General features: G+C 35.0%; 2 protein-coding genes across 4 annotated transcripts in view; both read right to left on the bottom strand.

Moving 5' to 3' along the window:
- LOC126353931 (high affinity cationic amino acid transporter 1-like) overlaps positions 1 to 2975 on the bottom strand; it is a 139568-nt gene extending 136593 nt beyond the window's left edge. The window contains exon 1 of the mRNA XM_050003192.1: positions 2877 to 2975. The gene's annotated coding sequence lies outside the window, so the exon portion shown is untranslated. The remainder of the gene's footprint in view (positions 1 to 2876) is intronic.
- A 4366-nt stretch (positions 2976 to 7341) lies between these two features.
- Positions 7342 to 15829, bottom strand: part of LOC126353927 (cationic amino acid transporter 3) — a 356276-nt gene continuing 347788 nt past the window's right edge. For all 3 annotated transcript variants that reach the window (XM_050003182.1, XM_050003183.1, XM_050003185.1), the window contains one exon: positions 7342 to 7916. In XM_050003182.1, the coding sequence (XP_049859139.1) occupies positions 7723 to 7916 (194 nt within the window). In that variant the 3' untranslated portion in view covers positions 7342 to 7722. The remainder of the gene's footprint in view (positions 7917 to 15829) is intronic.

Genomic DNA, 15829 nt, shown 5'->3' with positions numbered 1-15829 from the left:
CTCATGACAGGCTAAGATGAACTATGAGGAAGTTCTACAGTTCAGCCTCGAAAATGTGAAAATCGCTGATAATATTTTTTTAATTCTTATTGTAGCTTCCTGAAAATGCACCAGCAGAATAGTGCACACTTTTCTGCACAAGAATCGAGGAAATGTAATCCCAATGCAGACTGGATTCATGTCTAGTTTTAACTGAGTGAAAACTTACAGTTCTATGAGATAAGCTCATATTGTTAATAACAACAAAATTAAAGAAAATAAATATTGAGAGGCCAATGTCGGAACCAATGTCAGAATTCTGAGACTTTAAGAGGGATCAACAAGAGGTTTGCAAACTTACATCACATATTTCTCAAATTGCCCATTTCCGAGCCAAAAATACCCATTGGCAAATGTGAAGGATTACCCCAGAATATAATGCTATACATAGTAATAGATGGCAAATCATTGAGTAAAACTGAAGTGATATCAGGTGTTCCCCAGGGAAGCGTCCTGGGACCTCTGCTGTTCCTGATCTATATAAATGACCTGGGTGACAATCTGAGCAGTTCTCTTAGGTTGTTCGCAGATGATGCTGTAATTTACCGTCTAGTAAGGTCATCCGAAGACCAGTATCAGTTGCAAAGCGATTTAGAAAAGATTGCTGTATGGTGTGACAGGTGGCAGTTGACGCTAAATAACGAAAAGCGTGAGGTGATCCACATGAGTTCCAAAAGAAATCCATTGGAATTCGATTACTCGATAAATAGTACAATTCTCAAGGCTGTCAATTCAACTAAGTACCTGGGTATTAAAATTACGAACAACTTCAGTTGGAAAGACCACATAGATAATTTTGTGGGGAAGGAGAGCTACAGGTTGTGTTTCATTGGCAGGACACTTAGAAGATGCAACAAGTCCACTAAAGAGACAGCTTACCCTACACTCGTTCATCCTCAGTTAGAATATTGCTGCGCAGTGTGGGATCCTTACCAGGTGGGATTGACGGAGGACATCGAAAGGGTGCAAAAAAATGTCAGCTCGTTTTATATTATCATGTAATAGGGGAGAGAGTGTGGCAGATATGATACGCGAATTGAGATGGAAGTCATTACAGCAAAGACGTTTTTCGTCGCATCGAGATCTTTTTACAAAATTTCAGTCACCAACTTTCTCTTTGGAATGCGAAAATATTTTGTTGAGCCCAACCTACACAGGTAGGAATGACCATCAAAATAAAATACAAGAAATCAGAGCTCGAACAGAAAGGTTTAGGTGTTAGTTTTTCCTGCGCTCTGTTAGGGAGTGGAATGGTAGCGAGATAGTATGATTGTGGTTCAATGAACCCTCTGCCAAGCACTTAAATGTGAATTGCAGAGTAGTCATGTAGATGTAGATGTAGATGTAGATGTAGATGTCTTAAGTGAATGGAAATAGAACAAAGCAGACTAATTTTCATGCTGGACTACCACTTATTGCAGATACTGTTCTAATGGTAAACATAGCAGCATTTAGTGTGTGAACAAGATCCTGAACATGGGCTTTCCATGACATGTTGTTATCTATCTGAACACCCAGTAATTTGAATGGATCACACTCACTAATCCTTTGCCCATCCTGCTTGGTCAAAATATAAGTTATAGTTGCATTATGTGTTTGAATCTGTAAAAATTGAGTCATACTCTCATTTAGCATCAATTTATTTTCTACAAGTGATGAACTTAATGTGTTGAACTGCACTATTTGATACATTTCCTATGTTGCACTTAACAGCCATCTCTATCAAGCTAGAGTAATCAGCAAACAGAAATATTTTAGAGTCATCTGTTGGATTAGAAGGCGTATCATATTTTATAAAAAAACAGCAGAGGTTCCAGCACTGGCCTTCAAGATACTGTCCCATTTAACTGTGTGCCAATCAGATGCCACATCACATGATTTTTCATTATGGTGGAGAATGGTGAGAGAACTTTGATGGCTACTACTTACCTTCATGAGGGCCAGCAAATGTGTCTCACAAATTATTAGTTTTCTCAGCTTAGTTTGCCTTTGACTCAATTATGTTGAAAAAACTTCTCATTATGGGATCACTGCTCCAGGATGTTCATTTTTCCATTTTATATTACTCATTATCCTCACAAAACTGGGTGACACATACATGTAATTTCACTTATTAAATTCTTATTTCTTTATCTTGAGATGGAAGCTTTCATTTGTGCTTATCTACTGCAACTCAGTGGCTGCAAGTTCCTTCTACCTTTAGTTGATTTCAGTTTGGAGCTTCTTATTTCACTGTGCTGCAAAATATTTGTCATGAATGTCCTGCATTAAATTCTTAAAATGCTTTACCTGTTTGTGGTTTCTAGTTGCTCTGTTTCATGGCAGTTTTAACTGGTCTCAATCATGACATATACTTCATACAACCACTTTACTGTCAACAATGGTTAGTAATGCCTTTACTGAGGTAATCAAAACATGCAAGTTTTATCATGGTAGAAGTATGGCAAATATCTTCAGAATTCTGAGCATGGGACATCACGAATGCCTTTGCTCCATTCATTTGTCTTACATTTACATCATCTTGCTGTATGCAGTCTATTCTGCTTTCACTGCATTTAAAGCAATTTACAATGGACTTAGTGGTCTTAAGTGATTCACTGTCATGAATGTTTGGTGGTGCTATTACACTTTGATTAACTCTCATTATTCTGCATCCAAAAGATTTAAGCAGTTGCTCTTTGAAAAAATGTAGTAGTCTCCTAATAGTTTGTTGTAAGTAATGGCCATAACTGAACAAATACAAGTTGAGGAAAATACTTATGGCAACTGTTATAAGCAGAGTAATGGGTACATATGTGATTTTCATAATTATTTAGAAATATCACTACGCCACTTACCTGTAGATAGTAATGACCAAGGTTGAAACAAGTAACAGACTTGATGCCAAACCACAAACTAACAAGACTCTGTAAGAAGTATGTTTACTAGTTAAATGAATTAGTTTATCTGACCATTTGTTATCTCTGAGTGATAGCTACAGGGTATGAAACATTATCTCTTCCCTTCTTGATGCAACCTGTGTGTTGTAAACTTCTGAAGTAGCACAAATTTTATCAGTAGTAAACTGTTGAAGTGTTTAATACCTTGAGATAGAGATATCATTTAATCTTGGAGCTCATCTATTGAAGTAGATGTTAATTCATGTGGTCCCTGGTCTGCCTGAAGAGGCATTTATTATTCAATCAATGTTCAGATAAGCTTCAGAAAAATTTCATACCATGAAAATTTCAACATGAGTACACAAAAGATGCAGAGTTAATTACTTTTCTCAATACAGCTTGAAGAAAGCAGCGTACAAAAATTCTACAAATAACCATAGGAGGTTACATAAAGCCTGGAATTCATCCATCACTTATTCAGTGTTTGCCATACATGTTCATTGGACTGATAATTTGTTTCCCAGTTAGCATTAACATGCAATAGGGTAAATGCAACTACTGGAACATGTTCATTACTGCAGCAATGAAAGTTTTTGCTGTAAGCTTTAAGAATCATTTCTGATTTTTTAACAGTATAAATTTGGATAGACTGTTATTGCTATCATGACATCAGACAAAGTCCTTGAAATGCTGGTCTTAGGTTTTAGATTGTCTATAACTCAATTTTGGTATATTTGCGTGCAGCTGAAGAACTTACCTGATTACTTCCCAGTTTACTTATGTACCCTGGTGCAAAGGTCTTTCAATTAGGTTCCACCTACCATAAAGCAATAAACTGTTAACACCCATCCATACAAAAGAAAAAATTTCATTACTCATCCTGATTATGAATTATTTGATCATCTAGATTCAAGGAATGGAAATTCTTATTATTTGCATCATAGGTGGCACTATCCATCATAAAATTGCATGAGAAATAGTAAAACAGCAGCTATTTACTATGATCTAGAAACTGTAGTTCTTTCTCTCTTTACAACAGAAGCAATTTCCCATCTAATTTACCTGATTACATTTACCTGGCTTACAAGCAAATAGTACTATGCAGTACAGTGATACTTTAGTTTCTAAGAGTTGCTTCTCTTTTGTTAAAATTATTTAATGGGATGGATAAAAAATCTACTCACCAAACAGAAGCAGAACACACACATGAAAGACTGTTGCGATTGGCAAGGTTTCATAGTCAGTGGCTCCTTCTTTGGATAGATGAGTTGAAGGGGGAACAAAGAAGGGTCAAGAAAAAGGCCTGAAGAGATCTAGGAAAAGGGGTAGACTTTGATAAAGTCACCAAGAACCATGGGTCAGGGGAGACTTACCATGCAGGATGAGAAGGAAAGACTCTCTCCTCCTCATCCCATACAATAAGTCTCCCCTGACCCGTGGTTCTGGGTGACTTTCCTAAAGTCTACCTCTTTTCCTAGCTCTCTACAGTACTTTTCCTTCACCCTTCTTCCTTCCCCTTAAATCCTTCTGCCGGAAGAAGGAGCCACTGTCTCTGAAAGATTGCCAATCACAACGGTCTTTTACGTGTACGTTCTGCTGCCACTTGGTGAGTGAATTTTTTACCTACCCAATTACATAAATTCGTTAATAATTGATTGTTTTTGTTGTTTTCTTTTGTTAATGTAAAGTTTCCAAGGTCCTTCACTCTCACTAATAAATTATGAACACAATAGTCAATACTGGGTATAATTTCATTTAATTTTGATTCATTTTAAGCGTAGTAGTCTAGCTGAAACTTCTATACAAACAATTTCTGCACATTAGATGTAAAATAAATCAGAGAGCATAGAAAGAGAGGTGATGAATGAAATACATCTGGATGTCAAGAGGGCTGTGTGTGCAGTCTTCATAGATTACTGTGGCAAAAAAATCAAAAGATCTCTCAGAAAATTCAAAGAAACTGTGGTCATATGCAAATTTTTCCAGTGGTACCAAAGTTAGTGCACATACACTTATTGATAGCACATTGGCAAACTTCAGGCATGCCACAAGAAAGTGTACTGAAACCCTTTTTGTTCATGTAATACATTAATGACCTAGCAGACAACATTAACAGTGATTTCAGCCTTCTCACAGATGATGCAGTTATATGTAAAGAAGTAGAGGTTGGGGGGTTCAGTTTTTTGGGGGAAGAGATCAAGGTCATCAGTCTCACTGGATTAGGGAAGGAAGTTGGCCATGCCCTTTCAAAGGGACTATCCTGGCATTTGCCTACAGCGATTTAGGGAAACCACGGAAAACCTAAATCAGAATGGCTGGACATGAGTGTGAACAGTCGTCATCCCGAATGTGAGTCCAGTGTGCTAACCACTGCACGTAAAGTAGTACTGTTACAAAAAGCTGAAGAAATGTTCAATCAGATCTTAACACTTCAAAGTGGTGCAAGATTGGCAATTGTAAAATGTATAGAAATGTTAAATTATGCACTTGACAAAATGAAAAATTTACTATCCTCTGGCTGCAATACCAATGATTCACAATTGGAGTAAGTCAGATATGAATTTGGATATAGAAGCAGTCTCAACTCAAAAACGGATACTTTTCTTCTAATGGCATTTGACTGGTGCCAAATTTTCATAATTCATTTTGTCTTTATGCTGGTTGGAACAATTTTCTATTTGCCTGAATAAATAAATATTTCCATTTACTGTGTGTATGTACAGTCAGATTGTGTGTGCTACTAGATGTGAAAGAAGAAAATATGGATAACAATTAATAGAGGTAATAAAATCATAAAATCTACTCAGCCACTTTGCTGAGGCACTAATATAAATTTCCATTTGAACTCGTGAAACCACATACACCTAAATTTTCAGTTCCTGTGATATGATATGAGAGAGAGAGAGAGAGAGAGAGAGAGAGAGAGAGAGAGAGAGAGAGAGAGAGAGAGGGGGGGGGGGGGCGCTAGCTTTAAAATGTTGCTTTAGTATCTTGCACTTTTTGTATTTTCCTTTTTTTTGAGATTCATAATAACCAAACAGCCAACAAATAACCAGTAGCAATGTTTATCTTCTTACTTTTGTATGCTTCCTTGTGGATATACAAACAACTGTGTGCATCATAATCCTCAATTGGTTTAAAACCATACCAGGTAATTTACAAAAGGCTCATTATAATGTAAAAGAAAGCCATTACTGCCCCACATCAAGACAAGTTTTTACATGTTAAACTTAAATTATGCAATTATTGAAACAAAGGTAATTCACTTTAGTATCAACCCCAGGGCTAACTATGAATCATCATACAAGTTTAAACTTTTGAAACTACAGGTCTGAAATGAAGAAATTTATAAAGCATACCAAAACAATAGTAAATAAATAGTGCATCATTGTCCTCCTACAGTATGGTATATGAAGTTTGCTGATGCACTATACACATCATACTGAAGTTAATGTTTGCTCTTTCAATTCAACAATTCGTACAAGATGACATCAGTAATGAAATATGGTATCAGAATACCATATTTTGGAATCCTACCATTCACATAATGTCCCAATATGCTTGCTGCTTCATAGTTTTACTCAAAATGTTATCCATTACATATGTAATTATCACAATAACCGAAGTTAAATGGAGACTTACTGCAACTGAAAAACACAAGTAAAGGGAACAGGGACACCTTAAAATGCACCTTCACATCATTCGGTGTTTCTATGCTACCACTGCAGCCAGATAAGTCACTGGTCTTTCATAAATACAATTCCATTTGAGGAAATACTTTTTAGTAGTTCTCTGCACAGCAAACTTCACCTAATCATGTAAGCATATAATGTAATACCAGTAGTGGTGTTTCAGAATTGTGGAATTATTATTTTATAAGCCAGAAATTTTCTCACTGCCTTGCTCTTGAATGGTCCACTTCCCCATGCACTTCACAGTCTTGATACTGTGTCCTGTACATGTACCAGCACCACATATTGAATGTCTTCTTGTCTCATCATTTATCTGAGATTTTCTTAGATACTGAGATAAAATAGTAACACATACTTGTCAATTTAGAGATTCATAATGCCAATGCACTACTGTTGAGGCTCCTCAACAGCATTCCATTTACACAGGTCATAAGGCTGTTCCAGGTATGTACAACCATTTTAGTAGTTTCATTTTGTTTTTGTAATTCTTCCACCATGTAAGTGTTATGGAAAAGACTCAAGTCTCCATTTACCATAAAGCAGGTAGCAAAATATTTACACAATGTAGATCATAGGAGCAAAGAACTTTAACACACTTCTCTCTCCAATAAAGCAGATCACAATATCATTATCACATCAGCCACTTACATTACATGATTTTCACAATGAAAGTGAATTATCTCCTGAACATTCAGACTCAAATTCTGCCACAAGGTAGCACAACAAGCTCATAAGCGTTTGAAATAATGTCAAGTTTATTATCCAACAAAACATTTATTTACAAATAAGTAATACTGTTTTAGGGTTTGAATAAAATATATCTTTTCACAGAGTACAAAAACTTGAGACTAATCTACACACAATTTTGTACACATCAATTTCTTCACTGTCTATTATTTTCTTTGAGATGTATCAGTGAGATACATTTCTCTTTTTTACCTTAAGAATGGCAACTTTTCAATGCCTTTCAATTATATTCAATAAAAGTGGCCATTGTTTCCCAAATGTTTTTAAATGTTTTGAAATTAAAGTAGTCACAGTCAATGGAAAGTAGTCACAGTCAATGGATATTCACCAGCAATTAAAAAAACTCCGATAAAAATGGTACAAATTTAGAGTTTCACATCATAGGAAGCTCTGTTTTTAAAAATTGTTGAAAATGTTGGCATTTGCGATGCCAATGGTGCTTGCTTTTGGTTTACTTTATATTTACTTTCGTGATGTTGAACATTTTCAAGTTCCTTGCTTTTTCTGTATTTTGCTTCTTCACTTTTACGTATTCCATATCCAAAATAAATTATAAAACCTGTAAACGGTACAAATTAAAATTACAAACTGAAAAAATAATTGAGACCTAGAAATTGTAAAATATGTTAGATCGTAATTGTAATATACAGTAAAAATGATGTCACTTATTCCAGAAAGTTGAGGTCATGGTGTGAGGCACACCTATAGGTGAACATACAATATGAAATTTTCCAAAATGAAGGCAGGAATAATGATAAAGGAAATGGCAGGGAAAGAAAGCAAGTCGATACTAATGCAGGTAGCTAAAGTAGGAATTTTTAACACCACTAATGTAAGATATCATGAACAGAATAGTATGAAGTGATAAATTAAAAGTCATTATTTTAAAATGCCAAAGCATTCATTGGGAGAGGACTAACAGAAAAACAAATTGCTCAAACAAAAACCTTTGTTGAGAGCTGAGATCAAGATGCAGAAAGATCACCACCACCACAATTTATATTCTTGTTTAGTTAAAAAAATTAAAGAAAATAGTCTAGATCACATGTACATTGTATATATTTCACTTGGTGAGCAGTTTTGGTCTCACATACGAGACCATCATCAGACCATTTTTACTCCCTGTTGACAGTAGAAGCCAGTGGCATGGAACAGGCTGCCTGAAGAGGTATGTGTGATCCTGGTGTCAGGTAGGAATAAAAAAAATGGTCTGATGCTGGTTTGATATGTGAAATATATACAACTTATTCATGATTTCATTGAAATAATTTTAAAATTATTTTAAAATAATTTTATTGAGTGTTGTGTTTTTTCAAGGACAATGTTCCAAAAACTAGTTGTTTATGACTGTTCTATCTTCAACAATCTGAAAATTGATTTATTTATATTTTCTGTGAGCACCTACATCTACATTTATATTTATATTCTAACAACAAAAATAACCAGTTTTTGACAATATAGTGTAATTGGACAGATAAAAGATCTACTCACCACGCAGCGGCAGGAGAACACTCACATAACAAAAGGTTTTACGTATACAATCTTTCAGAGACAGAATCCCCTTCTACTGGCAGAGGAGTTGAAGGGGAAGGAAGAGAGGTGAAGCAAATTTAGTTGAGTGGTTTAGGGGAAGGGACAGCTCCAGAAAAGTTACCCAGAACCTCGGGTCAGGGGAGACTTTTCAGACGGGTTGTGAAGAAAAGACTTCTTTTTTCATCCTGACTGGTAAGTCTCCCCAGATTGTCAGCTCAGTACCGGCTTTGTCATCTAAGATTCTTTTAACTATGCCATATAAGCTAAAGAATGATTTAATTTTAGAATCATTGTTCACTGGAATTCTCTAAACTTACATGTTAACCATGGTATTTAAAAAACATTGACTAGTTCCACAGGGTTGCCTGCTTTTACAATTTTTTCTCTTGTGCCAGTTGCTTCTTAGGTAATGCATGTTTCTCATTTTTACATAAGATGTTTTAAAATCACACATATTCCTTATTAAATACAGTTTGTGGGTAAACTTCGTTATAATTACTTGGTCATCTGTGAAGATTAAGTTTAAGTTTGGTAGCTCTTTATTATATTTCAGAGCCAAGCATTTCTTTTTCACTCAAGAATGACGACACACGTCCAGAAAAGTTGAATAATGCATATGATAAAGCAATACTTCAAAATATTCAGTATCACACAAAATATGGACAACTTTCCTACATAGAAATATACATCCAAATTCAGCAAATAAACTAAGCGAACAACTTAAGTATGTGGCAGCAAAATACTTGTTTTATTACATATTAGAATTTCCAGTCAGATCCAAGTAACAAGCAAGTAAGAAGCGGGGGAAAAGGTAACCGACCCTTTTTTTTCCTCCTTCAAAAGTAAATAAACACAAAATATAGAAATTTTTAACAATGTCTGGAGGAAAAGACATAGGTGATGAACTTGCATTTGTATTAAATTTATGAAATTGTTTCACAGTTGCTGGATCTTTGGGACATTAGCTACATTATGTACAAAGATATTACCTACTGGTCAGACATGAAAATCTCTGCTGGACTGGGACTCTAACCCAAATTTTCCTGCTTGTCATGGGCAGTTGTTTTAACCACTTCGGCTATCCAAGCACTGCAGAGACAATGAGATGACATAAAACCTGCCATCAGGTTTTAAGGAGACAAATTTATTCACCATTAGTACTATGATCATCATTTTGTCTGTTGAGGCTTGTCATACTTATTTTTAACTGACTGAAGATAAAGACATAGGTGAAAATCTTGCAGCTGTACTAAATTTATGAAATGTATTCGAAACTGCAGAAACTCTGTAGCAGAAATCTAAGCAAAGTTGAAAGCAGTGGATTGTTAGACAGTGCAACATACGGTAGTTTAGCTCTGCCCTGGAAAAATGGTGGGATATCCAAGGAAAATGCTTGTGATAAGCAGGAAACCTGGTTTTGAGACCCAGTACAGCACAGATTTTCATGTATTTCAATAGAAAACGTCTTCAATAGAAAACGTCTTCAATAGAAAACGTCTTCAATAGAAAACGTCTTCAATAGAAAACGTCTTCAATAGAAAACGTCTTCAATAGAAAACGTCTTCAATAGAAAACGTCTTCAATAGAAAACGTCTTCAATAGAAAACGTCTTCAATAGAAAACGTCTTCAATAGAAAACGTCTTCAATAGAAAACGTCTTCAATAGAAAACGTCTTCAATAGAAAACGTCTTCAATAGAAAACGTCTTCAATAGAAAACGTCTTCAATAGAAAACGTCTTCAATAGAAAACGTCTTCAATAGAAAACGTCTTCAATAGAAAACGTCTTCAATAGAAAACGTCTTCAATAGAAAACGTCTTCAATAGAAAACGTCTTCAATAGAAAACGTCTTCAATAGAAAACGTCTTCAATAGAAAACGTCTTCAATAGAAAACGTCTTCAATAGAAAACGTCTTCAATAGAAAACGTCTTCAATAGAAAACGTCTTCAATAGAAAACGTCTTCAATAGAAAACGTCTTCAATAGAAAACGTCTTCAATAGAAAACGTCTTCAATAGAAAACGTCTTCAATAGAAAACGTCTTCAATAGAAAACGTCTTCAATAGAAAACGTCTTCAATAGAAAACGTCTTCAATAGAAAACGTCTTCAATAGAAAACGTCTTCAATAGAAAACGTCTTCAATAGAAAACGTCTTCAATAGAAAACGTCTTCAATAGAAAACGTCTTCAATAGAAAACGTCTTCAATAGAAAACGTCTTCAATAGAAAACGTCTTCAATAGAAAACGTCTTCAATAGAAAACGTCTTCAATAGAAAACGTCTTCAATAGAAAACGTCTTCAATAGAAAACGTCTTCAATAGAAAACGTCTTCAATAGAAAACGTCTTCAATAGAAAACGTCTTCAATAGAAAACGTCTTCAATAGAAAACGTCTTCAATAGAAAACGTCTTCAATAGAAAACGTCTTCATACCTAAAGTAGCTTATGTCAGAAAGATGCTGCAGTTGCAAATATACTTGTGGAAAAAAATTATTTTTTGAGGAAACATTTTTAAATATCATTCTAAAATACATTATCCAGTCAGATTAATACAATGATCTGTCAAAAGCCTGAATAAGCACCTTTAGCAGTGCAGATTGTTGAGACACATGCAGGAAGACCGGCAGTGATGTTCTGGAAGGTACTGACAGGGATGTGGAGCCATGCCAACTACAGAGCCATGGATAGCTGCAGTTTAACAACCATGGTGTAAATAGCCCATTTTAGGTGGTCCCAAATATTCTCAATTGGGTTTAAATCGGGACAGTTTGGCGGCCAGGGGAGTACAGTAAACTCACCCTCATGCTTTTCAAACTTTTCATATACACTGCAAGCTGTGTGACACTTTGCATTTTATGCTGGTAAATGCCAATATGCCAAGGGAAAAGCAGGAGTGGACATGGTCCCCAAGGATCGATGCATAATTGTGTTGATCCATTACGCCTTCCAGAAAGCTGACATCAGTAGGTGTGTGGTGCACCACAGTTGCTTTGACACTAGTTTTGGCCATGCATGGTATATTTTCAGCATGGTGGCATGCACACAGTTTACAAACTTAGCGATTTCATAAATGCTTCTACTCTTGGCCCAAAAGTCGATTATGAACTCGCTTTCCTTACACTTTACATCAATGACTACACTGTTTTCCATGGCCCCCAACACACTTTTATACTATCCACTGCTAGTTCTGCCATGTACCATGTGAGCAGTTATTGCACATTGATGTTGAACACATGCAGTGGTCGCATTAATGTGACTGGACCATGTACTAATTACATCAACAAAATAATTTAACAATCACACTGATTTTGCAGGTATGATTCTAATTGTATGTTCATATTTTTGCATTTACTTTATCATAGTAGATGGACAAAATTTCCAAGTTTTTTGAGGTCAGTAAATGAAAAGATGTAATTTAAAAATTTTGTTAACCCTTAACCCGTGAGGTGACTTGTCTATAACGTATACCACGAGGTGGACTCTCTAGGACCCCTATGTTTAAACTGAGATTTAACGCAAAAATAATTTAAAAATTTTAATTTATGCTATATAACATTTATTTTTACAATTATTTGTGTGTTGTTTAAATGCTTCTAGTTTATTTTATTGCACTAACCAAAGCTTGCAGCATTTTACTATTTATTGCACAAAAGCACATAATTTTGTGTTGTTCTTTTAAATAGTATACATAAAACTGACTGTTAGAGTACTGAATTTTACATTCTGAAAAAATTATAAAATCTCTGTAGAAAATAAATTTCCAAATAACACTAAATTCCAGAGTTTAAATTTGCATATAAAAATTCCATCCAATAGGTACAAAAAGAAAGTCTGTCAAATTGACCTTCGTCACTAGGAACTACATTTTTCTTATCACCACTCAGAACATATTCGATTTTAACAGGCCTTTAAGTATTTCATTGAAGAAACAGACAGATTCCCATCAAAACTTTCCTGAAGTTCTTCCTCTGAATGACACCCTTGTTCGGTAGCAGAACTGTGATTACTGGCTAATGTAAAATCATCTCTTTCATTTATTTCATTATCTATATCACTGACACCTTCCTCCATAGACTGACTAACAATTTAATCAAACTCTCGAAACTTAAAAATGACATTTGTGCCAACACATTTTGAGCTATATGGTACCATACTGAAGAAAACAGGTATGTAGTTCACAAGGCGCGGCCTAGGAGACTCCACACCTATCAGTAACTCATGTCAACAATAAACACAGAAGGCGATAATGCAACCAACAACAAAACATCTTAGGCTTGGCAATTTAAGGAGGGTAGAGGGAGTATAGAAGCATTCCACCGCAACTGGCCTTGGAGAGAGAGTTCAAAAAATTTTGCGCAGTCCGAGAAACCATACCTCTTTGGTTAAGGGTTAATATACACATTCAAAGTGATTTTTTCTGTGTATTTTTTACCTTTAACGTTAATTATAAAGAAAACTACTTTCTTGTACATTTTGCATAGAAAAACAATAATGTACTACAGTATAAACTTTGGTATCATACTTGTCCATAAATATTTGGGAAGAGGAAGTGCACAATAACAACAAACATTATTGAAATACAACACATGTTATTGGTGATAACAATACTAAATTGGAAATTTATTTACCACTTTCAACAATGTCTTTTGCCACTTCCGATACATTAAAATGCCTCAAATTTCAAGATATCCATTATCTTTTCCTTACTGGCCGTGTTGTTCTTTCCCAAGATGGCTGCTCCCCTCACTTCCTGGCAGCAATTTCTGGTTTTCCATATCCCAACCTCTACAGGACTTGCATAATAAGTGTCTGATAGTAATGGGAATACCTCCTTCTTAGACTTTTAATAAGGCATCACTTGCTGAGTAGTTATTTTGAAAGGCATCTTAGATCATAACAGTTTAAGTGCACTTGTATTCCTTCGCTTCCCAAATGCTATTTAGTATCTTGAAAATGCCAAGTTATTCCAGCATTTTATAGTATTCAGGCAGTGAAAGATTTTCTTCCTTTTTTCAGTAGTCTCTTATCACTTTCTTAAACACACTGTTAAGAGGCATATTGCTGTGTTCATGAACTGAGAAATAACGTACCAGCTCATTAAATTTTCTGCTTTCTTCCTCTAAGGGCATTAGTGTGCACATCATGACCGTGATTTTATTTTCACTGGTGCAGGAGTCACAAAATTAATCAATTTCATTGGGACCATTTTCTGAATGGGGCACCACAAGGTTCCTGAGAAAATCCAACAGAGCAAAGGCAACATGGTTGCACCCTTTCAGGCCATCTGTTTCAAGCCAAGTATAAAAAGTAATTATTTCCTTTGTCTGTGCTTGAGATTGAATTATAATGCACAAATTGTACAGCCAAACCTGTGTTGAACAGATACTTTTACCATGGAGCACTTCAGTATTGGCTTATTCTTTTGTATATCAAAACATACATTAACCACATTGGGTTTTTCCTCCTCCATTACTGCATATAACTTTCTTGCACAAAGTTTATGCAACCTGTAGTTTGTTATTAACTGATTCTTTTTCTCCTGATATTGTTCCTTCTTTAATTTTGGCAGACTAATTTTGCATGTTGACCATGTATCTGGATGGAAAGCAAATTTCTTCTTTTGAACGTTTTTCTTGAATAGTAGCTCTTTGTACATCTCAGTACATTTTGATATCATCCTTACAACCCATGTAACTTCCTAATATTTAGTAGTGCTGTGTTCTCCCCCTCTTTTTCAGCTCATAACTTCCCTGTTCTGTGAAATTTATTGGCCAAATCTGATGATCTGTGTTTGAACATATCTTATATTGCTTGAAATATTGCAGCACATGTGTGTACCATTTGAACTTTTTCCTTATGCTGTACTTTACTGAAACAGTATTCTTCCTTTTTCTTCTTTCCTGCATTTGGGTGGTATGATTACAATGTAATTAAGTAATAATTTTCCTTTGTCTCTTTTGTTTAAACTATATACATGACACATCGTGGCAATTAAAACTGTGTGGCAGATGGAGACTCAAACTTAGGGCCTTTGTCTTTTGTAAAAGTGCTACTGACATATACCCAAGCACAACTCATAACCTACCCTCACAGCTTATTATTCACATGTCAGTGAAAATTTGTGATATCATCGCCAGTGAGATCAGCTGCTCTTTATTATTCTCTTCCTAAGGCTCTTTGATTCACTAGTATTCTGTTAACCCATATGTTCAGACAATAGCTGGTATTTTCTTGTTCTTGTTGGACTTCTTGGATGCCTTTACTCTTGACCTGTACTTACCTACCACCTGGTTGATATTGTTTATACACCTATAATAAATCAGAAACTGGTGGAACTTTTGCTCAATTAACTATCTATATCATACAACCCAAATTCTGGCCAGATTTAAATTGGTTTTTGTATCAGCATATTTTGCTTTCCAATCAGGAGGTGAAATTTTTCTGCAAGTATAATTTTCTATTTATGCATGGATATAGTTTCACACATTGATCTTACACTATGAAAATTTGTTGACAAATAATTAACAACAAATGCCCTGAAAACAAATGTAATGTGACATAACAGGAAGTTTTCTATTTTAGTACTTAACTTTTGTAACAACTGTTAGTAGATATTACCAAATATCTTCACATAATAAGAAATAATCTTCAAGTGACATTCTGTAAACTAAATCTGATACATAACTTCAAAAATGGAATTTATTTTATTATTTTCACTTGTGGATTGTTCTGGAATGTTCATGAACAAATACACGTCTTATATTATTGTTTCTTTGGCGACAATTGAGTCAATATCATTTACTTTGATTTAGCTTTGTTTAGTTCAGGTTAGACACTTATGTAACGTTTTTAAGTTGATTTGAATTAATATCTACAGAATGGAAATGTGTACTCGAGAGAGACACAAATAACTACAAATCTTATGCTTTGATGTTATGT

This window comes from Schistocerca gregaria, chromosome 3 (assembly GCF_023897955.1).
Source record: "Schistocerca gregaria isolate iqSchGreg1 chromosome 3, iqSchGreg1.2, whole genome shotgun sequence".
In the NCBI taxonomy this organism is placed as follows: domain Eukaryota; kingdom Metazoa; phylum Arthropoda; class Insecta; order Orthoptera; family Acrididae; genus Schistocerca; species Schistocerca gregaria.
This window is presented reverse-complemented; position numbering and strand designations above follow the sequence as displayed.